This window comes from Sinocyclocheilus grahami, unplaced genomic scaffold (genome assembly GCF_001515645.1).
Source record: "Sinocyclocheilus grahami isolate Dianchi unplaced genomic scaffold, SAMN03320097.WGS_v1.1 scaffold487.1, whole genome shotgun sequence".
In the NCBI taxonomy this organism is placed as follows: Eukaryota; Metazoa; Chordata; class Actinopteri; order Cypriniformes; family Cyprinidae; genus Sinocyclocheilus; species Sinocyclocheilus grahami.
In genome coordinates, this window is record NW_015505666.1 from 844,126 (window position 1) to 870,879 (window position 26,754).

Below are 26,754 nucleotides of genomic sequence, written 5' to 3' on the forward strand. Positions count from 1 at the left end.
AGTATGTGGAAAGTAATGTGTTTTTTGAACTTTAAACCGCATAAACACATTTCATTACACCAAATACACAAAATAATGTTCTTTTTAGCAGCATCATATGACCCCTTTAAAACATTTTGTTAATTGAAATAACACTAATATTATCAAAAATAAATATTAAATGAAAAACTTACAATAAGCAAAAATTAAATGTTGCCTTGGCAGCTAACTAAAATGAGCTTTAGTTCTAAATATATATATATATATATATATATATATATATATATAAACACTATACTATAGTGTACTATATATGTACTATATACATAATCTGACATGTTGACATTGAAGCAACAGCTGCTGAAAATTCAGCTTTGCAACAAGAGGAATAAATTACATTTAAAAAATTGTTCTTTAAAATTGTAATAATATTTCACGATATTATTTGTACTGTATTTTTTTAACAAATAAATGAAGCCTTGGTGAGAGACCTCTTTTTCTTTCTTCTAATATCAAAAAAAATTTAATTATTCCAAATTTTTGTATCAAAGTTTATATGGGCTATATGCAAATAATATACTACAAAAAATATAGTATATATGTTGTTAATATAAATAAAGCTGAAATAAATCAAATATAAATATTAGATTTTTTAAAAAACTTAAACTGAACAAAAGTTAGACATGTTGCTTTGGCAGCTAACTAAAACATTCTGAAATCAACTAAAACTGGGAAATATTTTAAAAAATATATTTTTAAAACACAGAACCACAAAAGCAAAATGACAAAAAATTAAACTCAAATTAAAATGAAAACTGAAAATATGAAAGCTAATTTAACATATTAGTTGATACAATAATAATACCAAAATATAATTAGTAAAGACAAATAATATGTATTTGTTAAATAACATGGTCATTTTGTCTCCTCCTGCAGGCCGTTTCTCGTACTGCCTCCTCTGATGGAGTGGATCAGAGTAGCTTTGGCACATGCGGAGCACCGCCGCAGCTTTTCAGTGGATAGCGATGATGTTCGGCAGGCGGCCAGACTCCTGCTGCCTGGGGTGGATTGTGAACCCCGCCAGCTGAAGTAAGCGTGCTGCCATTAAATTAACATCCAGCTACCAGATATTGCTACCCATCATGAGTGAAATGAAACTGGCTCATAAACAGTCTGTACAGGGAAAACAAGCTCAGTCGACCCAACATAAGGCATGAATCACACCATAACTGCGGTTTTATTGCTATTAGGCCAAGTGTTGTAATGAAAGGTTCACCCATAGATGAGTGTTTCACTTGGAATATGTGACTCAAGCTTTTTTTTTTGCAGAGGATTAAGACATTAGAGAGATGTTTTTGTGTGTGTGCTGCAGGACTGATGACTGTTTCTGCGTGTCACGTAAGCTGGATGCTGCCTCTACCGAGGCCAAGTTCCTGCAGGACCTGGGCTTCCGCATGCTCAACTGTGGCCGCACTGACCTTGTCAACCAGGCCATCAACTTACTAGGACCCGGTGGAATCAACAGTATGAGTGAACAGGTTCAAATGATTGTTACATAAACAGACATGTTCATGCACACAAATATAAAACTTGCCATTATTTTTGTATTTAACTGTATGTTAGGGTAGGGGTTTTATCATCCTTTGTAATGATAAAAAATTGCAAATATTATGATTCCTTTGCGTGGGAAACCCATTCCTGAAATATACACTTCCGTATTAAATTTTGGGGTCGGCAAGAGTTTTTTAAAAGAAAGAAATTAATACTTATATTCAGCAAGTTATCCTTAAATTGAAAATTTGTATATTGTTTCTTTATATTGCTCTTTTTAACTTATCAAAATATTGGAGGGAAAAAATGATTAGGGTTTCCACAAAATATTAAATTGAAAATTCTGCTTTGCTATCTAAGGAATAAAGAACAATTTTAACATATATTAAAATAGAAAACAGTTAATTTAAACTGTAATAATATTTCACAATATTAATATTTTTAATCAAATGAATTCAGCTTGTTTAAATAAAAATGTAAAAATCTTCTCAACACTAAAGCTTTGAATGGAAAAGGAAGCTGCAAATTTTCATGTATAAAACATTTATAATGTGCAAGAACAATGGTAAGCATAATATTATCTTTGCAAATATTTTTTTTACTTTTACTTTTACTGAGATTAATTAAATTTGAGAATTGTTTTCTTTTACAAATGTGTGCTTTAAATAGAATAAAAGAATCACATTTCATCTCAATTTAATTAATATAATTGTCTAGCAGAATTGAATACAATTTTGAATGTGAATGCGCAAAAAAAGTTACATTTCTTTAATAACTGAAGTTTACATGGTAACTCTGACAGCCCTAAACAAACTTTTTTCTCAAAAAATAAATAAATAAATAGTTTCCTAGGGCTTTGAAAAATCCGCCCTAGTACAAATGCAGGTGCAACTCCAGGTAAAAGTGTATTATACGACACTTTATATAGATAAAAGCAACTAAATGCAGATTAATGCACAAGTTGATAGGTTGCTGCTGACTATAAATGCTTGCACACATTGCTATATTTTCCATTTATGGAAGCCCAGAAGGAAACAAACAGATTTGCACAGCAGGTTTCTCTCAAGATTCACAGTGTTTAACGGTTGACCGTATTAATCAGAGCACACACCAGTGCGCTTTCCATCACTGATTGCTTTGCTCCGTTATTGACCTCGGGGAGTGGAAACATTTGCCATTACTTTTGTTTCTTAGCTAATTCACTTGTTGTCTGACTTTCCATATCTTGATTTGAGTAACGTTATGGTTTTCCAGGAGATTGGTTCCTATAAACACAAGAAGACTGCTTGAATTTTGTGTTATTTAAATATTTAAATGTAATGCTGCATATTGTCAGGTTGCATTCCCTCTTTACTCCACAATCAGAGGATATGTCTGGTGTATGCTCAGTGTAACTGGTCTTTTGTGTGTTTTGCAGGGCATGACCCCTCTGATGTACGCATGTGTTCGCGGTGACGAAGCCATGGTTCAGATGCTGCTAGATGCAGGAGCCGACATCAATAGTGAGGTTTGTGACTTCATCTCTGCTGTGTTCTTATATTCACATTCTGCACACCCATCCTCCCCGTCATGTTTCATGTGTAGTGTTTGTGTTCATGTGTTGTAGTATGACAGGAGAAAACTCAGACTGCTTTGCATGCCCATGAGGGACTTGTCTGGGTAGATTTCCTCTGTGTTTGTTGGAAGTCACTGTCACTAGGTGCTGTTCTGCCAAACTCGGCCCTAGAAGCTAGCGAAGACAGATTTCTCACTAATATACACGCTCACTATTTGTCGCTATTTCGAGCTTGATAAAACACGTCTCAGAGAGATATCACCGCAAGTCACAGTTTCAGTTACTTTTAGCAGGGAAATAATATTGTTTACAACTGTGTGTCTTAAAAATGTGAAAAGTTCATTGACGTTTGCTATGAATCAGGTGTTATTTTCTCTCTCACAAAACCTTACACTTTGTGCCTCCGTCAAACAAACAACAACAGAATTCAAAACATATGCCAGACGATAAGGCAACATATTAGGTTAACCTTCAATTTTTTTCACTTTAGAATATGTAGAAATAAATTTGAGTAGAAATGGAAATGTATATACAGTGGTGTTCATATTTGATCATTTTAAAAATAATTTATATTTAGTCGTTTAGCAGACGCTTTTATCCAAAGCGCCTTACAAATGAGGACAATATAGAAGCAATCAAAACAATAATATGTAAGTGCTGTGACAAGTCTCGGTATAATAAAGAAAAAGAAAGCAAGTAGATAGAATAGAAAAAGAATAGGGAACACTAGTGTTAGAGGGTCTTTTTTAAAATAAAAACAAAAAAAAGTCAAAAGAATAGTGTAGGAGGGTAATTTTTTTTTATAATAAAATAATAATTTAATAAACATTTTTTATTGAGGGTAGCCGGTTAAAACCCCAGAAGTGTGTTGTTATTATGTTAACCTTCAGTTTGCCAAACTCAAGGTATTTGGTGCTGGTGTTAACATAAATTAGAGTAGAAATACTAAAAATACTTGATTGAAATAATTTAATATACACTAATTCACACAAATGATATTATCAGCATAATAATTTTAGTTATATGTTGAATTGAAAAGCTAATGCAATTTTTAAATTTTTTGTAATGAATAAATTGAAAATAATATTAAAATGTATTTTAGTAGGTCTTTTAAAATAATTTTACGATATTTCTGAAATTTAATTAAGAAATTTCTTATTATACTCAGACATTTTACGCCTATTTTTAAGATTTACGCAATTGAATTAATAGTAAAATTCCATCAAATTGAATAGAATAATCCTTACGTATATTAATTGGATAATTGATTAAGGATTGTTCAATTGTTCAATTAAAATACATAAGGATTATTCAATTCAGTTTGATGGAATTGTACACTACATTCTTAAAATAAAGGTGCTTCACGATGCCATAGAAGAACTTTTTTTGGTCTAAATGTTTCCATAAAGAACTTTTAACAGACGTTTTTGTGGCGAAAGAAGGTTCTTCAGATTATTAAAAGGTAAGGAAGAGATGGTTCTTTAAAGAACCTTTGACTGAATGTTTCTTTGTGGAACCAAAAATGGTTCTTCTATGGCATCGCTGTGAAGAACCTTTAAAGCACCTTTATTTGTAAGAGTGTATTCATTAAAAAATTGTGTACTAAAAAATAGGGCTATATTTTGGAGGGGGGGGGGGGTATTATCAATGTAGAAAAATATTCATGCTGCTTAATATTTTTGTGGAAACTGTCACTTTTCATGACAGTTTTCAGCATTCATACTGAATAAAAGTGTACTTATATACTATACAGGCAGCTCCTATAAAGAGGCAAAAAGGCCAAAGATCCTCTCTTATCCCCATATTTTCAGCTGAGCGCAGCGTCTCTGTACTTTTCCCAGGACAGGTTTTTAAAGGTCTCCATCTCTCTGATTTGTGCCCTGCTCTGTCCCCTGTACCTCACGTAGGTGCCAAACACAGTGCAAAAGTACCCCTCAGTCTTCCCAGAGACCCGGCAGGCCACGCCTCTCACCTTCGCCATACTTCAACAGCACATCCCCGTGGTGCAGGTAGTGACTTCTCTCTCCCGCCCGATCGTTCGGCAAGATTTTAAGCCAAACAACTGAGTCAGACTAAAATTCCTGTAGCGTATGCATCAGTTTTCTCCTGAAAGCCTTGTCTGCATGAATTGAGGTTCTCGTTTTATCATGTCGTACAGCCATTATGATTCATTATGTGTTTGCTTATTTCATTGTCATTGTCTCTAATTGCTCGAATTAATCTTAGCAGGAATTGCTTTCATTAGCTTATTCACTACAGCTGGAGTTCTCCATAATGGAAAACCAAATCTCTTCTTTCTCCTTCCTTTTATCTCAGTTGCTTCTGGATGCTGGAGCTAATGTAGAGGGCTCTCTGCAGGACGGGATGGAGAACTACACTGAGACACCTTTGCAGTTAGCTGCCGCTGCAGGTAAGACAGCTCACACTGCAGACCGGACAACAGTGCCACTTCCTTCTCGAATTACTGAATTATAAACCAGCGAGACCACAAGAGAGGACTTTGTGTGCTGTAGGGAACTTTGAGCTGGTCAGTCTGCTTTTGGAGAGAGGAGCGGACCCCATGGTTGGGACCATGTACCGCAACGGCATCTCTACCGCACCACACGGGGACATGAACTCCTACAGCCTGGCTGCAGCGCATGGACACAGGTAGCACACACACATGCATTAGTCAAATACACACACACGGTCTCGTAATTTATTAATAAAACTGCAAAATCGTATCATCCTCATCCTCATGCTGCAGGAACGTGTTCTGCAAGCTTCTGTCGCAGTCGGAAAAGGGGAAGGCAGATGTTCTGTCTCTACAGGAGATCTTGGCTGAGGGATCAGAGATGGAGGAGAGGAATTCCCTGAAGATAGAAGCAACCCGCACGGGGAAGGCCAAACTCAAAGCTCTGAGAGAGGCGATGTATCACAGCTCTGAACACAGCTATGTCGACATCACATTGGACATCAGAAGTCTAGGTCAGTACTGATACTGTATCTACAATACTAAAATAATAGTATCACAATGAATTTGCATAACATTAAGTTACTTACTGTAAGTATAGCTTAATGTAATGAATGGCTTGTTGAATAGAGGTATGCTGTGAAAAATTTTGATATGGCATACAATAAAACAGAAACTTGCATGGAACTGTTATGTATGCTATATATTAGGGATGCACCGATACCGATACTGGAATCGGTATCGGGCCCGATACTGAGCTCCTTTACTCGTACTCGTACTCGTTAAAATCCCTCGATACCAAACGCCGATACCACACAGCATGTGATAAGTGCCATATTCAGACAGAGAAACACAGACAGCAGAATGGAGTTATTAGAGATTAAAGCTGTCTACGAAGTATATGTATGCAATGACTATAAAACATTCAGTATTAATGCCTGTATAGCTGATTTGCGCCAGCTGGTAAGCAAATCACGCTGAGTGGATTGAGCGTGCGGCGGCGCAGATGCGCGAGCTTGTCGAGTGAATATCCCTTTCTCACAGACATCACTGGAAAGCTTGTAGTTCGGTCAGATATGTCATAGATATGTCACATCCAAATATTCTAAAAGAAGTAAGTAAAACAATGCACAAGTTACTTAATGGTAGGGAGGGAGGGAGAGCGCACACGCACTTTTGTGTGATCTTTATTGATGTTCGCTCACTTAGCACTCATTATTTGGATTAAAACTAAATCGTAGATATAAGACAATTTATAGGGGCATTCACTATAAACGTCATTTATTTTCACCCTTAAGCATACACGACTTTCTGGCGAAAGTGAAACTTAACAGCCTGTGTGAAGTGCGCTAGGCTGTACTGTACTTGTCCCTCTCATTCTGCACCAGTACAAATACATGTGCGGGTTGCGTGTGTTTTGCTTGCTTCATGAATGTTTATGCATTATATGAGGGCTTTGGAAAATAAATTGCTGCACGTTTCAGATGAAAAAACGCGACTTCTATTTATGAAAATATCACAGTTAGGAGATTTATAGCGAGTGGTTCCCTGCATTTTTACAGCAAATCGTGTGATTACAGTACTAAGCCGCTGCAGGAGCAGCTCTAATGCTATTAAATTAAAGATGATGTAGGCTACCATAGAGAGAGAGAAAAAAATTAACAGTGAAAGTAATAAAAACTTGTAAAATACATTTTAATGGGCATAATTAAGTGTGAAAATAACAGAAGGATATACAGTCAAACCAAAAATGATTCAGAGACCAGATATAATTTTTGATGTTTTTTACTAGTGGGTGCAGGACACTATAGTTCTTTTATGTAAAGTGAGGATAGCAAAATAAACTAAACTGTGATATATTATACCCAAAAATTCTTCATACAGTGGACTACCAGTAAAATTGATACAAATTTGGGACCAAAAATTATTCAGACCAAGTCTGAAAAAAAAATTTAAGTTCAGGTTTGCATGAACCCTGATGACAGCATGCCCAGGAAGACTATATGCTGTCATTAAGACTAAGGGTCACCCGACAAAGTATTGATAGTTGTGTAAATATTGACAGCTGTATGAATAATTTTTGGTTTATTGTAATCCATTACATACCTTTCTATCAAAGTTATCTGACATTATCAAGATGAATTTGTTCTGACACAGTTTAACTCTGAGTTCTTGTCATATTTTATTACCATTTTCTAAACTATAGCGAATAAACTGTGATAATGTGAGAAATGTTGAAGGTGTCTGAATAAATTTTGGTTTGACTGTATCTATTTGATAAATGAAGTTAGCCAACTAACATTATACATACTCTTTTGGTTTCTGTACCCAATATTTAAAAAATGTACAAATGCAATGAAAATATTGGTATCGGTACTCGGTATTGGCAAGTACCAAAAATAAAAGTATCAGTATCGGGCGAGTACTGGAAAAAGGGGTATCGGTGCATTCCTACTATATATACATCTGCACTTGACCCTCTAAAACACTAGAACTCTCAATATAGATTTCTAGAATAGAACTATTCTAGAAATCTACTTGTTTATATATATATATAATTAACTTTTTAATTATTATGAAAAAAATAAAAATAACTTGACCCTCTAGCACTAGCTCTATCTATTCTCTTCTATCTACTTTTTATAATTTTTTTTATTAATTATAAATGTGTGTAAGTTATATATATCTTTAAAAAAAAAAAAAAAAATATATATTTAAAATATTATATATTAAATATAATATTACAAAATTTAAAATAAATTCCTTTCAAATAAATTATTATTTAAAATTTCCTGTTCATCATAAATGCTGTTTTTGAACTTTCTATTCATCAAACAGTCAAGGCTTCAACAAAAAATATTAAGCAGCACAACTTTTTCCAGCATCCATTATACTAAGAAATGTTCCTTGTGCAGTAAATCAGCATTATATAATGATTTTTGAAGGATCATGTGTCACTGAAGACTGGAGTAATACCTGCTGAAAATTCAGCTTTGCCATCACAGAAATAAATTAATTTTTAAAATATATTAAAATACAAAACAAAATTATTTTTATTATAATTACGTTTCACAGTATTTCTGATTTGCTGTATTTTTGATTGAATACATGAAGCCTTGGTAAGGATAGGAGATTCTTTCAAAAACATTTTTTTAAATCTTGCCGACTCAAAACTTTTGAATGGTAGAGTATACCATTGTGAAAATCTTAAAGCCACATAACATCACATAACATTCCTACTTGTTAAAAATTAAAACAGTGTTTTTCATGTGTCTTTGTGTATATCAGGGGTGCCCTGGACGCTGCACACCTGGCTGGAGTCCCTGCGAACCTGTTTCCTGCAGCACCGGCGGCCGCTGATCCAGGGCCTGCTGAAAGAGTTCAGCTCTATTGAAGAGGAGGAGTACACAGAGGAACTCATAACCCACGGCCTCCCACTCATGTTCCAGATCCTGCGCGCCAGCAAGGTGAACAAAAACACATGCTAAACTCACACGCACCAACACAGAGTGCAAATTTCCACAACTGACATCATATGCTTTCTCTGGAATCAAACCTCTGATCTTGGTCTTGCGAGTTAAGCTTGCCTGAGATGCATGATCATGCCCATCAAGTAATTTCCTAGGGTTACCTCTTTTTTTGAATCCTTAGAGTCCAGAACCTTGGGGAGCATATTGCTTCTGTAGAACAGGAAGTGAAGGCAGAAACTTAATTTGAATTGGGCATTCTGTTGACGTCCTCCCACAGCATTATGTAATAGTGAGCTTTGCTTTGAAACCTAGGGTGCTAGAAAGAATTCTTAGACACTGACCATTACATCTGCTTCACACATGCATACCTACTCCCTCTGTAGCAGATCAGACAGTACAAGAAGTAAAGATAAACGTGGATTTCCTTCTATTGGGGATACAGTAGGTGTATGTGTGAGCGTGTTTGTCAAGGTTGATCTATGGTGGAGTCAAGGATCCTTACTCAGCCCTGCAGGGATGACTGACAGTTTCCGCTCCCTGCTCAACCTTCACAAGTAATGTGTGTCTGCTTGTTAGTACAAAGAGAGAGAGAGACCAAGAGAAAGAATGGCAGAGAGAGAATGGGAGAGAGAGGAAATAGTGGTGCTATGCTGACAGCAGGTGATCTGTAGAGGCAGAGGCAGGCCAGGCGAGAGAAATGTCAAGTTGATGAGGAACCTCTAACAATCTTTCAGAGAAGCTGATCGTTCAAACCGCAGAAGGAGCGATCTGACAGGGATTTAACAAAGTACTGATCCCAAAAACACCATGCATTAATACTTCTCAAGAATATATGGTGTGGTTTTGCTATGCAAGCTCACACATACACATAACCTTCACACAACTCAGGCACTGTAACTGCCCTAAGGCAAGTCAAAATGTTTTGTTTTGTATTGGGGCTTGATGAGAGGTGTCTTTATCTGTTACTCTTTCTCATGGTTTGCAGAATGAAGTGATTAGTCAGCAGCTGGCCGTGATATTTACTCAGTGCTACGGACCGTATCCGATCCCCAAACTTACAGAGATCAAGAGGAAACAGACGTCAAGACTGGGTACGTAGCACCAGATATCAGGTTGCGCCGTGCTCTCTGTAAAACACAAACAACTGCAAGCTTTTCATGACCAATAGAAAGTGACATTTTGAATTGAACTGAGCACTCTTTTTGTTAATGAAATGTCAAGTGAAAAATGTCATTTGTGGGTGGTTCTGCCATTAAAAAATATTTTAAATGCAGGCTGAAGAGATAGTTCAATCAAAAATGAGAATTCTGTCACTCTTATGTACTCACCCTCGTGTCACTCTGTGAGCCGTATGACTGATTTCTTTTGTGGAACACTGAACACACAATTCTGAAGAGTGCACTGCAATTAAGAACAGTTTGTTTGAATAATAATAAAATTGATCTATAAAATGTAAATTAAATTCCATCTTTATAAAAACGTAATTCAATGTTGTTATGGTTAATTCAAACTAAATTAAGAATCATTTACAGTAACTGAAATAAAGCTAAAATAAAATGAGGTGAACCCATTAACTGCAACAGTTCAATTTACAAACAGATCATTGAAACCAGTTTTATGAATTGGATTTGTCTCAATAGAATGTTGAATTAACAATTTTTTTTAAATAAACTCTCATGCATATTCCAAATAGACCTAGGTTGGCTGTAAACATTTAACAAAGACAAAAATTCCAGTCTGTTTCTCAATATGATCAGTATGATTTGTTTTGACTTCATACGGGTTTGGAACAATATGAGAGTAAAGTAAATATGACAGAATTTTCAATTTAGGATAAACCTTTGGAGTTCTGTTGGCAGTGACTGTGGTATGCTGCTGATTTCCATGGATTGCGCAGTTGCAACTAATGAAATGCATCTGTGATATGTTTATGTCAGATCCTCATTTTCTAAACAACAAGGAGATGGCAGATGTGACCTTCCTGGTGGAAGGAAAGCCATTCTACGCTCACAAAGTTTTGCTCTTCACCGCCTCCAACAGGTCAGTTGGTGCACTGCATCCACCTGAAAAAAGAAACCATGTATAATTACAGTACATACAGTGACAGTGTGCCTTGTGTGCTTTTGTTCTTTTGAATACAATACCTTTTTAATAACACATATATGAGGCCCAAGAACAGCTTATTTTCTTTTATTGTTACTCTTTAAGGAGTATTATTATTGTTTTTACTTTTCCTACTTGTACCCAAGGTTTAAATTACTTCTGGCAAACAGACCAGCTGCTGAGAACACCTGTATCGAAATCAGCCATGTCAAATACAATGTATTTCAGGTACAGTCCGACTGCTTCACTAATGCTCTGAGAAGATGCGAGTGTGTCTTGCTATTTTTATGCTGCTTTTATTGAGAGGGAAAGGAGAGCTCATAATTTTTATATTGTGGTCTATTGAGTGTCTGACTGATGCATGAATTATACATTATATTTTGCTTTCCATATAGCTGGTGATGCAGTATCTGTACTGTGGTGGAACGGATTCACTTCAAATCAGAAACACTGAGGTTATGGATGTAAGTACTAATAACTGTTTCAGTCCTTATGTTATGCAATCTAGCATATTTGTTTTTAAAGGGATTTTACAGTGTAAAGCAGTCAAACTGATTCTTATTGCAGGAGCAATATAAGACAAGTGTTCAATTAATAATTTCCACAAATGAATAAAGTCCATTAGCCTTACTATGTAATAATTTATATTTTACTATTTAAAGTATTTTATTTGTTTTATACATTTAGTAGTTTCTTACAAACAAACAAAAACACACTGCTGTTTAAACATTTATTCAAAGATTTGTTTCATTCAAAACTTTTATGCTCACCAAGGCTGCATTTATTTGAAAAGAAATACAGAAAAAACAGTAATGTTGTGAAATATTATTACAATTTAAAATAACTGTTTTTTATTTTAATATATTCTAAAATGCAATTTATTCTTGTGTTGGTAAAGCTGAATTTTCCTCAGACATTACTAACTCAATCCTTCAGAAATCATTCTAACATGCTGATTTGATGTTCGATAAATATTTTTTATTATTATCAATGTTGAAAACAGTTGAGCTGCTTAATGGTTTTTGTTGAGGGGGGCATACTTTTTTTCAGTATTCTAAAGTTAAAAAGAACAGTATTTATTTGAAATATATTTTTACATGTCTTGACTTACTGTCACTTTTAATCAATTTAATGCATTCTTGCTGAATGAAAGTATTAAATAAATAAATAAAGCACTAAAATAAAAAACTAACTACACAAATAAAACAGTACAAGATTATATATATATATATATATATATATATATATATATATATTTGGTTCAAATGGTGTCAAGCGTGTGTGGTGGCAACCAGGTGAGGAGTACAAAGACTAGTGTGTCTTGCCTACAGTCAAGCATGGTGGTGGGAGTGTCATGGTCTGGGGTTGCATGAGTGCTGCCGGCACTGGGGAGCTACAGTTCATTGAGGGAACCATGAATGCCAACATGTACTGTGACATACTGAAGCAGAGCATGATCCCCTCCCTTCGGAGACTGGGCCGCAGGGAAGTATTCCAACATGATAACGACCCCAAAAACACCTGAGGGTAAAGGTGATGGATTGGCCAAGCATGTCTCCAGACCTAAACCCTATTGAGCATCTGTGGGGCATCCTCAAACGGAAGGTGGAGGAGCGCAAGGTGGAAGAGGACTCCATTGGCAACCTGTGAAGCTCTGGTGAACTCCATGCCCAAGAGGGTTAATATTATATACAATATTAGGCTTATTTGACTTTTATTTCTTTTGGTCTCAATGTCTCTCTGCTCCGCTCTCTTCCAGCTCCTCTCTGCATCTAAGTTCTTCCAGCTGGAGGCTTTACAGAGACACTGTGAGATCATCTGCGCCAAGAACATCAACACCGAAACTTGTGTGGAGATCTACAACCATGCTAAAGTAACATACAATCGAACATGTTCTCAGATTAAATTTTCCATGCATACGAAAGCATTCTTTACATTCTCAGTATGTTCTTTCCTCTCCTTCTCTCTTAGTTCCTAGAGGCACCTGAGCTGTCGACCTACATCGAGGGCTACTTTCTGAAGAACATGGCAGTTCTCATAGAGCTTGAGCCATTTAAACAGTTGCTCTATAACACCCCAGTGGAGAACTGCTGCTGTGACGTGTTGCATGATCTGGAGAAGACGCTGGCCACGCGCATTCGCTCCATTCATCTGTCCTCCTCGAAGGGATCCATCGTCTAAAACTGCCTCCAGACTTCTTCAAAGCATGCTGAGATCCCAACACGTGCACTTCCTCCAGGACTCTAGCAGTGCGGTGTAAATGTGTTCATTCAGTGGCAGTAGCAATGCACTCGTAGTTCTCCATCTAGAACTGTGGTGATCTTTTCTCAACAGACTTGATCTGTGCTTTAGGTAACAGCCATAAAGGAAACAATGCCATTTTACATTTCATCTCCAAATTGAATAACACCTGTGACAGATAATGATTTTCTTAGATGCAGTACCTCTACTAACCTTGGGATATTGCAATTCCAGTAACTAATTTTGAAGCAGTATGAGCAGCAAATGTGATGTGACCCAAAAACATGGCACTGTTGAGATCGCTACAGCAAGCAGCTCATGCTTTTTTGGTATATTATGGCTTAGGGGTACAAGGAGGTAGTCCTCTGGAATAGAAAACAACTCAATCATTGCCAGCACTGATTATAGATGTTACTAAATATGCTTCCTAGATTTGTATTTTCGAGCATTGAGATGATGCTTCTTCACAGTTGTACAGATATTGCTCTTGTTATCAGTAACCATATGTTTAAAATGTGGGCAGAGAATGTGGCTGCCAGTGTAAATACTGATGGAAATCTCTAATGTGGAGTAGTTTGATCTCCAGCTGTAAGTAGATGTATATAAGACGTCATCATCTTAAGGCTTCCATCGAGAACTCACAATAATGTATTATAGAAGTGTTCTTGAAGTCTTGGTAACTGTTGTAAATGTAGATGAGCATGTAAGTATTTTCATGCTTGGGTTTTGTTGCTGTTGTCATGTCTTGCATTGACTTTACACTCTTCTGTGTGTGTGCGGGGGTCTGTTTTGTCTGGGAAAATGAACTATTATCAGCATGGAGTTGCAGAATTGTAGCTGTGAATCCCCTGACTGAAACGACTGATTCAGAATGTGCCTGCAATATGTTCTGATGTGCTGTGTCTCTAATGACATTTGTGTCACTTGATGACTAAATCAGTGTTCTTTATAAAGATTACTACAAAATACTCATGCTTCTCGTCATTTTTCATAGTCTGGGTTTTTTAATAAGCTGGAGGTTCATCATTTTTGTTTGCTTGTATTGCAGAACCCAGGTTTTCCCAACTCAGATTTTACAGTACATTTACAGACATCAAGTGACGACCCAAACCACAACAGTTTATTGCACAAAATAGGCTGAATAGAAGAATAGACAGTTTTGTATTCTAAATGAATATTGAATTGCAATGGTTTAATGCTCTAAGCCTCTAAGCAATCAATAAAATGTAACCATTAAAATTAAATAAGCCAATTTATTTTATATTTTTTTATAGATATGATCATTAAAATATAAAATGTCAAGTAGTAAAGCATTTTCTCCTACATTTTTAAAGTTAATGACCCTATTTACTGTTACTGTAATTTCTTAAATTAGTAAAAAAAAAATTTATTTGATTTCTTAAAGACATGAGATTTATTTTGTTATTATAATTTGGTAAATTAATAAAGATGTGATAATTTAATGAATTAAATTAATAAAGATAAAATGTCAAAAATATAAAGCATTTTCTCTTACAACTTTTGAAATTTATTAAGCCTATTTATTTTATTAATAAATTATAATTTATTCAAATGAATATAAAGCATTTCCTCATATACCTTTTGAAATTTAATATGTATTTATTTTGTTATTCTAAATTAAATTAAGATACAAAATATCCAACATATTAAACATTTTGTTCTATACGTTTTAAAATGTAATACAGCTATTTATTTTGTTATTTTACTAAGACTATATGGCTGGTTGCATTTTTTTACTTTATATTTTCCCCTCTGCTGTCCACAGGCAGAGTAGACCTGTGACCCACAGACACGTAGGCTACCAGCTGAGAACCATTGAGCTTAATAATTGTAATGCTGCTTGCTGAATTTTAATGCTGTTTGTTAGCTGATTCAGCAGCTCTGAGATTTATTCTGCTTGCTGATAAAAAAATTTTTGTAACTTTGGAGTGCAATTTAGCCCTCAAGTTGTTTGTACTGTGTTAAAGAAGACTTAATCTCAGCAAACCAGACAATGTTTACAGGCACAACAGATGTGAAAGAGGGAGAGGGGCAGGGGAGGAGGGAAGCATGAAGGGTTGCAATGAAAAAGCCAGGGATATATGAGTCAGAAAAGTGAAAAGAAAGGAAAGAAAAAAGAGAAGCATTGTCCTTTTATGTGGGAAGTAGTTGCCCGTTGGTGAAGCACCTGGACTCAAAGTGTGCAGGCTATTATATCTAGGGGTCAGAGAGGGGTCTACTATATCTATATACGATTGAAAACTGCAAGCTGAAGACTGGTTAAAACTCTTTAGCTGTTCCTGTGGTTCAGCGGTAGAGCATTCCATTAGCAGCGCAAAGGTCATGGGTTCAATTCCCAGGGAACAAACATACTGATAAAAAATGTATAGCCTGAATGCACTGTAAGTCGCTTTGGATAAAAATGTCTGCTAAATGCTTTAATTTAATTTTAATTTAAATGCATCAAAAATAGCAATAACGTTCAGTGACATGTTCTACAAATAGCTGCCCAAGAGTTTCAAATGTAGGTAATCTGCAAAATATTATGTTTAAAATGCCATTAAATACCAGATAATATATAGTCTTTATTAATTTGTAACACTTGTTATCTACCAACAAATTTGTAACAGAACTTTTACAGTAGGAATTTAAGAAACTTGTTTTAAAATATTCTGAAATTATGGTGTGACTGACATGCGCTCCGAAGCACTGATTCAAAACACAAGATTCGTATAAGGTTTCGAAGATTCGTGAAGCAGTGAATCGAACTTGCCCGACAATGACTTCGATTCGTGTTTCGATACGGTTCTTAAAGGGATAGTTCACCCAAAAATGAAAATTAGCTCATTATTTACTCACCCTCAAGCCATCCTAGACCTAGCCATATGACTTCCTTTTTTCAGATGAATCCAATCAGAGTTATATTAAAGTGTTAGTTCACCCAAAAATGAAAATTAGGCTGTGTATCCTAGGTGTATATGACTTTCTTCTTTCAGACGAATCCAGTCGGAGTTATATTAAAAATTGTCCTGGCTATTCCAAGCTCTATCATTGCAGTCAGCGGGTGTTGCAGTGCTTCAGTCCAAAAGAAGTGAAATAAAAAGTGCCTCACACGGCTCCGGGGGGTGAACAAAGGCTTCCTGTAGTGAATCCATTTGTTTGTAAGAAAAATAACCATATTTAAATTTTAATAATCACTTTAATCTATCTTACGCTCACTGTTGTACACGGAAGCACTTCCGGGCGCATGACGTAAGATGTCGGCGTTGCACATGCGCCGCTCAGAAGTGACGCACGCGGAAGCGCAAGGGAGAGATCAAAACAAAACAACGGTCAAGAATTAGAAGTACAAAACGAGGATTTGTAAAGAAGAATGTCAGAGGATTTCGATATAAGCCAAGAGGAGACTTGTTGTCCTTTGCTAAAGTAAGGAAACTTTGCTTCCTTTGCTCCTGTAAACAAACGTTGGTTTTATATCAGTCGGAGTTATATAAAAAATTGTCCTGGCTATTCCAAGCTCTATCATTGCAGTCAGCGGGTGTTGCAGTACATCAATCCAAAAGAAGTGAAATAAAACGCATGCATCCATAGTAAAAAGTGCCTCACACAGCTCAGGGGGGTGAACAAAAGCCTCCTGTAGTGAATCGATGCGTTTTTGTAAGAAAAATATCCATATTCAAAATGTAATAATAAATAATAAACTTTAATCTAGCTTGCGCCAACAGTTGTACACGGAAGCAGCTCCGGGAGGATGACGTAAGATGTCAGCGTTGCGCATGCGCCGGTGAGTCTCATGAAAACCAACGTTTGTTTACAGGATCAAAGGAAGCAAAGTTTCCTTACTTTAGCAAAGGAAAACCAGTTTCCTCTTGGCTTATATTGAAATCCCCCGACATTCTTCTTTACAAATCCTCGTTTTGTACTTCTAATTCGTGACCGTTGTTTTGTTTTGATCTCTCCCCTGCGCTTCCACATTCGCCACTTCTGAGCAGCGCATGCTCAATGCTGATGTCTTATGGCATCCGCCCAGAGCTGCTTCCGTGTACAACAGTGAGCGCAAGCTAGATTAAACTGATTATTACGTTTTAAATATAAGAATATATTCTTACTAAAACACATCGATTCACTACAGGAGGACTTTGTTCACCCACCCGGAGCCATGTGAAGCAAATTTTATTATGGATGGATGCGTTTTATTTCACTTCTTTTGGACTGATGCATGCAACACCCGCTGACTGCCATTAAACAGCTTGGAAGATCAAAGACCATTTTTAATATAACTCCGACTGGATTCGTCAGAAAGAAGAAAGTCATATACACCTAGGATGCCTCGGGGGTGAGTAATTCATGGGCTAACTTTCATTTTTGGGTGAACTAACCTTTTAAAAGCAAACATCGCTAAGGTCTGACACGTGACCAGCTGACTCTAGACGCGAACTGTGTCAAACGATTCAGCCCGATTTAGTTCAACCGGTTCACTGAAAAGAACCGGTTTAAAATGGTGATTGAGTGAGCAATATTCTACTTATCATGTGATATTATGGCAGCACCTATGACAGTAAGTGTCACTCCGTATACATAACTTTTATGAGGCAACTGACAACCCTTGAGTACTTGATTTTAACATTTTTTAAAGTGCAATTAATTCCTGTGAAGGGAATCAGGTTGAACCTTTTTATATGTGTGCTTCTTTCAGCATCCAGTAGGCTACCAAGATTTTTTTTTAATAAAGCAACATTTATTGGCCTTTAGTTCATGCATATTCCTAAATCCCACAATGAATGTATGTTTCAGGATAGCCAGAACTATTACAGCTGTTTGACACCCTCCTGTATTAAAGGACCACTGGGCATGGTGTGAGCTTTCCCATCAGGACCCTATAAAGAGATTTTCTTCATGATTTACGTGAAAGTAAAAATAAACATTTAAGTTTTTTCTCACAAACTTTAGACTTTTTCTCTTTGCCTCATAAACCCCTAAAATGACTATTGAAAGCTGAGTTATAGTGAATCAATAATACATCTGCAGGGATTTCAGTGGTTTGGCATGCTTGGAGTGTGTGTGTGTGTACGTGTCCAAATGAGCGTGTGATCTTTGTGTGGAGCATATATTCAGAGGGCAATGAAGTGTGATGGTCAGCCATTGGAAGGGGGCTGGTTAAAAGGTATCCATGGATACTGCCTTTCAAGGACACTTTTGAACAGTAGCATTGATGTGGACAAATACTGCTGTGAGCATTTTTACACATATGCTCACTCGCCTCTTATTTATCTCTTTTATACATATAGGCCAAAATATGGTAATCCACACAGTTGGATTTATGATTCTGATATGAAATATATTGGTTTCAGTCACTTCAAAGACGTGTGATAAAATGTTTGAACATTCTGAAATGTGCTAGGATAAAAGACCCTGTTTATGAGTCCACTGGTTACAAACTTCAGAAGCCCTGTGGGATGTCCCAAATCTCTGGTTTGTTTTTTTCACTCCAGTAAAACGGAGGCCCAGGTGGGAGGAGTCAAGAGCGAAGTGCAGGACTGCACAGCTTTGAACTTGTTATGCAACCAGAACTGTGTATCTTGTTTGTTGACATATACACTACCAGTTTAAACTTTTTTGATAGTTAAGATTTTTTAAATGTTTTTTAAATAAGTCTCTTATCCTTATCAAAGCTTCATTTAACTTTGAATACTTTTTTAACTTTCATTTCATTTAACAAGTACACTAAATACAGTAATAAAGTGAGATATTATTACAATTTAAAATAACGGTTTTCTGTTATTTTAAAATTTAATTTATTCTTGTGATGGCAAATCTGCATTTTCAGCAGTCATTATTTCAGTCTTCAGTGCAACATGATTTTTCAGAAATCATCCTAATATGCTGATTTGGTAACATTTATTATTATTATCAATGCTTAAAAACAGTTGTACTGCTTAATATTTTTTGTGGAAACTGTGATACATTACCATTCAAATGTTTTGGGTAAGTATGATTTAAAAATTAATTAAAACATTTGTTCAGCATTTTTAATAAAAGTTTTGAATTGATCAAAAAAAAATTCTGTTTCAAATAAATGCTGTTCTTTTGAAATGTCTATTTCATCAAATAATCCTGAAAAAAATGCATCACAGTTTTTACAAAAACATTAAGCAGCACAACTGTTTTCAGCATTGATAATAATATTAAGAATTTTTTTTGAGTACCAAATCAGCGTATTAGAATGATTTCTGTAGAATAATGTTACACTGAAGACAAAAGCTGCTGAAAATTCAGCTTTGCCAACACAGAAATAAACGTAATTTTATAATATATTAAAAATGAAAACAGTTATTTTAGATTGTAATAATATTTCACAATATTTCTGAAAATAAATGCAGCCTTGCTGAGCATGAGACTTCTTTCAAAAACACACACAAAAAATTAACTTTGGTTTGGAATGTAATCCCATGCATCAAGAAAAGAAACATTTGTTGGTGCCTGATTATGTGTACATGGGAAAACTCATTCTAGGTTGCGTGCATTCTTTCTGTGTGTGTTTTTGTGTGTATGGCAGCGAGGGGGTGTTGATTTATGTGTGAGTTCTCTCATTGAGTTGAACAGAGCAGTAAGAGGCTCTGGTCTCAGCAGCCCCTCATCTGAGCCCCATCTCTCCGCTCCATTTGCATTCACTGGCTAAAACTGGCTGGCAGGGCAACACTCTCAACTTTCTGTTCCAGGCTTTGAAGTGTTCCAAAAGTTTTTTATTGACTTGGAGTGGAGGGGACAGAGAGAGAGAGAGAGAGGAGAGAGGAGAGGAACAAGAGGAAGAAGACAAAGATAAAGTACAACTAAAACCTTAGACTTCCACAGGAACAGGGGAACAGGTGGGCCAAGCTGAAATAAACGGTGTCTCGAAGCTGGAGGCAGGTGAGTGGGAAGCAGAGATTAAGATAAAGAGGGCTGGAGAGATAAGATGAATGAATGGAGGAAAGGAAGTGAGGCTCAGAATGAAGTAGAGGAGAAGAGGTTGAGGGAGGGGTTGGTGTGTTTCAAACTTTTTTATGAATCATTGCCTTCACGCATTATCCCCGCAATGCATCCTCTTTATTGCTCTGTGTTCCTGTGGCTGTTTACGTAATACAGTGAAAGTGCTTTATATTCATTGTGCGTGTGGGTTTTCAAGAGGGAGCAGTTTGATTGCGCTCTATTTCTTTATTGTTGACCAAAAATATACTTTTTTCCCCCTGGATACCGAGATATTGGTAGTTATTAGTGAAATAATTTTATCAGTGCAAAGAAATTTTTTTTGTTTTTAGCTCACTTTCGTGTTATTGAAGCACCTTCAAGACCCTGCTCTTTCTAAATTGTGAAAAAAGGGTATTTTTCAAAAGCTTGAGCGTAAAACAGCGAGTTGTGGTTATGTTACTGTAAAGCCATTGTTTATGGTCCATATGTTTTCTCAGCTGTGCCTAAATATGGACATTTTTATGTAAATGTATTAAATGAAACAAGACACTAAAAGTAAATCTTCAGTCTGGCACTTTTTATGTTAGCTAAATATTGGAGAGAATATAAACATGTTGTCATCATTAGTTCGTTTTGGTAAAACTGTATGATATTAAAATTTCTGACTGATACTGTTAAGCACAACACAATATACTGTATAAAAAATAGATTTGCTATTTAACAGTGCTAAATTACTAACATATTTTAACACTGTTAGATTTACATTGATGCATTTGGCAGGTCCTTTTATCCGAAGTGTTGCATTCAAAGTACATTTTATCAGTTCATGCATTCTCTGGGAATACACAAGACATGTTTATGATTGCATGACCTTTAAATGCTCTGAAAGAAGTAATCGGTATAATGTGTTGCATTCCATTTACAGGACTTGGGGAACTGAGGTAAGTTTAAGTTTCATTAAAAGGATCATATGGCAATCTGTCAATAGTGCATAAGCCATATTCTGTACCTCCTTCTCTAAATGTTTGCATTCGGTGCATTTTTTTCTCACTTAGTCAATATATGTGATTTATATGAATTGGATCTCTAGGGGTCATGGATATCAGGATGCAACGAGAGGAGGCATCAGCTCAGGAAGTGTTCAGCTATGCCCAGATGTCCACCCTGGAGCGAAAGAGTGGGGTAGGAACGCTGAGTCGGCATCTGGATCGGGAGAGGTTGGAGAGAGACAGCTACACGGTGGATGTCAGGGCCAGTGACCTGCAGTTGAATCAGCCTGGGCCATTACATCCCTGCTTAAGCTACAGAGTCTGGCTTTACAGTGTCGTTATAGGGGTAAGAGCATTGGCTCAGCAGATTTTCACTCCTGTAGCTAAGATTTAAAAGAAAAATTAAAATTTGCTAAAAATGTACTCACTCTCAGGTCATCCAAGATGTAGACGAGTTTGCTTCTTTATCAGAACAGATTTAGCATTGCATTATTTGCTCACCAATGGATCCTCTGCAGTGAATGGGTTCCGTCATAAAGAGAGTTCAAACAGTTGATAAATACATCACAATAATCCACAAGTATTCCACATGACTGCAGTCCATCAATTAATGTCTTGTGGAGTGAACAGCATGCATGTTTGTAACAAACAAATTCATGTTTTTGACTTCAAACTGTTGCTTATGGCTAAAATACGAGACCTTTGTTCATAATGTTGCTTTTTCAAGTGAAAATCAGCAGAGAAATATGCACGGATCAGGCACATTTGTGAGTGAAAACAGTCCAAAACAGTCCATGTTGGTGGATTTTGATGTGAGATTGACATTTTCACTGGAGGAAGTGTGATTATGGATTGGTATTTCGGCCAGAAGCAACAGTTTCAAGTTAAAACACCACCTTAATGATATATTTGTTTCTCGCATGCAGCTTTTTACTTCATAAGACGTTAATTGATAGAATACTTGTGGATTATTTCAATGTTTTGATCTCTCATTCTGACGGCACTCCAGAGGATCCATTGCTGAGCAAGAGATGTAATGCTACATTTTTCAAAATCTGTTCTGATGAAGAAACTAATCTACATCTTGGATGGCCTGAGGGGTGAGTCAGTTTTCAATTTTGAGTCAAATATTCCTTTAACACACTGATTTTCATCTGTATTTGACCCCCAGAGCAGCTTGCTGATAGCAGCAACTTTCTCCCTCTACATGGGTAATGTGTTTCCAGGTGCAATGGACTACCTGCGTTGTACTGCTGGATCTGTGAGTGTTTGTCCTGAAGGACTCATATGCTCATGGATGAGGCCACTAGTCAGTTTGACACTCGTATGTTTTGCTTCTGATTTGTAGAGTATACCAGCTGCAGTGGTGAGCTTCGCTATTGCCAAGAACAGACAAGTTGCAGTAAGTGAAAGGATATTTTTCAATAAATACAGAGAAATCAACTGTGTCTAGTAGTTTAACCATGGAGAGTATCTAACTAAAACTGGTGGTGCTTAACTATAGTTTTCAGTAGCTCAACTGTATTAAAAAACTAGCTTTTGAAAAGCTAAATTAAAAAAAGTAAAAAGCTACTTTTTTTTACAAATACATAACCTACATTATGTTTACAGGTTTCAGACTTTCAGATGGTCTACGTGTCGTCCTTTGCTGTGACAACCACGTGTCTGGTGTGGTTCGGATGTAAACTCGCCATTAGTCCCTCAGCCATCAATGTGAGAACATCACAACTCTAATACCCTAAAATGTTTGTCAGTGATCTTAAAAATGTCCTTCATGTGGTAACATCAAAATTAAATAGTCTAGTGTATTATATAATATGACAATAGAAAAGCATAGATCATTTTAAAGGATCTGATAGAAGTAATATGGTCATTTATAAGTAAATACACTGCATGCTTATACACTTGCTTGTACACAATGCTCAGACACTAAGCTATAATGTGCATGTAAAACATCTATACTATTAAAACAGTTACTGCTGTCTGTCATCTTAAAGATCAACTTTAACCTGCTCCTGCTTATTGTGCTGGAAGTGCTCACGGCCAGTACTGTTATCCTGTCAGCACGCTCAGCGGACGACTGCTGCAGTCATGCAAAGGTGTGTGAGTGAGAGAGTGTACCAGTTATGTCTATAGACTGCCTGCAATATTACAATTATTTTGGCAGATGTCAGGAAATAAATATATATAATAACAAATAATTATCTTAGATCTTTCATAATGAATTTTGAGTGTTTGGTGGAAATTGAGATTTCTAATTTAATTTGTACATTTTTCCTTTAATATCTTTCTGTTTTTTAACAACTGACTCTGCATGAGACATGTAGTAAAATGTCATTTAAAAAATCTTAATAATGCAAAATATGCTTGTCATTTTTTATAGCTTTAATTTATTATTTTCATTTTAATTTCAATAGTTACAGTACTTAAGCTTATTTAGTTTAGTTAGTTGCCAAGGACAAATTCTGATTCTATTTTAGAGTTTTCTATCTAATATTTATATATTAGTTTATTTCAGATTTATTTCCATTTGCAAAATAATTGCATAATCCTTTTATGCTGAGTCCCAGCCAGCAGGATTTTATCACCATGTGATATATCTATGACTAAATGTATTTGTCTCTAGCTTATATGATTTACATTTTATATGCTCTCCCTTGTGCTCATGTCTCTCTGCTCTTTTTCTTTTCCTCATTGCTATCATCCATCTCATTCCTCCAGCCAGTGTCTGATGGCCCTGTGGTTGTGACCCCAGCTTCGTTCCCCACTCGTCTTCTCAAGGCTTACGCCGTGAGTTGCCTACAAATGAGATTGTGTGTATGCACTGTATATCAGCACGATTTTTACTGTAGATCTGCCGCTCTTTCTCTGCTGCAGGTAATTGAGGTTATAGTGGGCATCTCCGCTGTATTTGGAGGAATTATTGCTCTGAATTTGGGTGCTCTCCTCCCAGAGCCATATCTTTCTGTCACTTTCTTCTGGATTCTGGTAGCTGTGAGTTCAGTTTATTATATCAGTCCAATTCAGATTGTAAATTATTCAGAGTGATTAACTATCATTGTTTGTGTGTGTGATACCTCTGCAGTGTTTCCCCAGTGCCATTGCCAGCCATGTGGTGGCAGAATATCCCAGCAAGAGTCTGGTGAGTCACCATCAGGGTCTCTCCAGCAATAAAGCAGTGCAATCGAACGTCCCTAGAGGACATTCAGCATTCTCATTCATTTAGCTGACTGTCTGCCTTCTCTATAGAGTGATTCTCTCTAAAGACGGTCTCTCGCCTTCTTTTTTTCTCTTTCTTTCCGCCTCTCAATTTTACTGCTGTAGGTGGAAATGCTGATTGCTATAAGTAGTGTGACCTCACCACTGCTTTTCTCAGCTTCTGGATTTTTGTCCAACAGCGTGATTAATTTTATTGAGATCTTTCTGCATGAAGTGCCATTAGCAAAGGTGAGTCATTTCTGCAACGTCCCTAGAGGACATTCAGCATTCTCATTCATTTAGCTGACTGTCTGCCTTCTCTATAGAGTGATTCTCTCTAAAGACTGTCTCTCGCCTTCTTTTTTTCTCTTTCTTTCCTCCTCTCAATTTTACTGCTGTAGGTGGAAATGCTGATTGCTATAAGTAGTGTGACCTCACCACTGCTTTTCTCAGCTTCTGGATTTTTGTCCAACAGCGTGATTAATTTTATTGAGATCTTTCTGCATGAAGTGCCATTAGCAAAGGTGAGTCATTTCTGTGCACCCCACCAATCAAATCAGATTAGTTCCAATATGTCAGATTTGGACCTTTTTTGACCCCTTAAAGGGATCGCACACCCACAAATGAGAATTTTCTGATCCTCATGCGGTGTTGTTATTGTTAACCAAAACTAAAATGATTAAAAAACATTTTCAGACATTTAAATAAAGCTGAACTAAAATATTAATATTAATGAAAAACTTTTAAAAAACTGAAACGAAAAGTTAGATATTGAAGCTTAAACGAAATGTTAGAAATTTAAATATTTGTTATGAATATGTTGAAGTACAGAAAGTAGGCCTACTGAAATAAAAACTAATTTATTTATTTATTTAGTCATTTAGCAGACACTTTTATCCAAAGCGACTTACAAATGAGGACAATAAAAGCAGTCAAAACTAACAAAAGAGCAACAATATATAAGTGCAAATGACAAGTCTCGGTTAGCCTAACACGGTACACGTAGCAAGGTGTATATATATATATATATATATATATATACACATATATACATACATATATATATGTATGTATATACACATATATACATACATATATATATACACACATATATACATAGCCTACATATATATATACATACACACATACATACACATACATACACATATACACATATACATATACACATATATATATATATATATATACACATAGCCTACCATACCAGTTGAAATTAGAATCATATGTGATGAGTGAATGGCTGAGCAAATTTATATGCAAATAAATGGTGGACACACCATGCATGTACAATCTACAGCACTTGTAATGCATTATCTAGAAAACCCACATGGCAGAAGCTAGAAGAGTAGGGGACCTAATATATGATGCTTTCAATAATTCTAACACATTAATGGACCATATTACTGTTCAGTGCCTTGCTACATGCAACCATTTTTACTTTGTTAGATTTTATTTTTGTATAAATATATGCATCTTGTTATGTCATTGTAGATCAATAAAATTTTAAAGATCGTTTACGTGAAATGTGAGTTACTTATTCCAGAAAGTGACCCAACAGCTCAGTATGTTTGCTCATGGTTTAGAAGAATGCTGGCAACCAAACCATTTTGGTGCCCTTAAATTGTATGGACAGTGATAGTGAGTAAATGATGAGAGAATTTTCGTTTTTTTTGGGTGGATTAATTCATTAGCACGTAAGCTGTATATTTTGCTATAAAATAAAAAGCAGCCTATAATATGACAAAAAAGCTACTGCAGTGTAACCTAAACATCTTTACAGATTTCAGTCACCCTACAGTAACATAAAAAATACATAAGATAAATAGAATAGAATCTTGTGCAAGAAATACTGTATTTTAATGCACAACAACATACAGCACAATGCAAAACAAAACTGATTATACAGTAAATAAAGGACAGCAGTAGACCATACGGGGGGGAAAAGTTGAATCCAATACATATCTTTATGATTTCATAATGTCTCCTTTTATTTATTAAGCCAGATGTATCGCTTGCGTTTCCACACAAGCACACTAGCAATATATTATAACGTCTCGTGTAGGGCAAACAAGCAACGGCAATGTATCTCCTTGAAGGTCTGTGTGGAGATGATGGTGTAAACCGGAGAAGTGTGTGAGGTTTGTCAGGGGAGGGTGAGAGGGATGGCGAGAAGCGGAACAAACCGGTGTGTGTGCCCGGATACACGCTGAAACGGCTCGCCCGCACTGCAGATTAACTCTTCAGACG

General features: G+C 36.1%; 2 protein-coding genes across 3 annotated transcripts in view; both read left to right on the top strand.

Moving 5' to 3' along the window:
• The window catches only part of LOC107553977 (ankyrin repeat and BTB/POZ domain-containing protein BTBD11-B), a 65,476-nt gene extending 51,168 nt beyond the window's left edge, over positions 1 to 14,308 (top strand). For both annotated transcript variants that reach the window (XM_016236324.1, XM_016236323.1), the window contains exons 6-19: positions 916 to 1,068; positions 1,352 to 1,517; positions 2,948 to 3,037; positions 4,993 to 5,094; positions 5,402 to 5,495; positions 5,599 to 5,734; positions 5,832 to 6,052; positions 8,826 to 9,004; positions 9,993 to 10,098; positions 10,945 to 11,047; positions 11,257 to 11,338; positions 11,506 to 11,574; positions 12,870 to 12,983; positions 13,082 to 14,308. In XM_016236324.1, coding sequence (XP_016091810.1) covers positions 916 to 1,068; positions 1,352 to 1,517; positions 2,948 to 3,037; positions 4,993 to 5,094; positions 5,402 to 5,495; positions 5,599 to 5,734; positions 5,832 to 6,052; positions 8,826 to 9,004; positions 9,993 to 10,098; positions 10,945 to 11,047; positions 11,257 to 11,338; positions 11,506 to 11,574; positions 12,870 to 12,983; positions 13,082 to 13,291 — 1,825 coding nt within the window. In that variant the 3' untranslated portion in view covers positions 13,292 to 14,308. The remainder of the gene's footprint in view (positions 1 to 915; positions 1,069 to 1,351; positions 1,518 to 2,947; positions 3,038 to 4,992; positions 5,095 to 5,401; positions 5,496 to 5,598; positions 5,735 to 5,831; positions 6,053 to 8,825; positions 9,005 to 9,992; positions 10,099 to 10,944; positions 11,048 to 11,256; positions 11,339 to 11,505; positions 11,575 to 12,869; positions 12,984 to 13,081) is intronic.
• Positions 14,309 to 19,993: 5,685 nt separating this feature from the next.
• Positions 19,994 to 24,827, top strand: LOC107553945 (membrane protein MLC1-like). The gene is made up of 12 exons (XM_016236290.1): positions 19,994 to 20,260; positions 21,225 to 21,240; positions 21,390 to 21,634; positions 22,460 to 22,549; positions 22,637 to 22,690; positions 22,900 to 23,001; positions 23,286 to 23,387; positions 24,010 to 24,078; positions 24,166 to 24,282; positions 24,374 to 24,430; positions 24,613 to 24,735; positions 24,813 to 24,827. The coding sequence occupies exons 3-12, from the start codon at positions 21,395 to 21,397 to the stop codon at positions 24,825 to 24,827; spliced, it is 969 nt and encodes a 322-aa protein (XP_016091776.1). The 5' UTR covers positions 19,994 to 20,260; positions 21,225 to 21,240; positions 21,390 to 21,394.
• Positions 24,828 to 26,754: the final 1,927 nt, after the last annotated feature.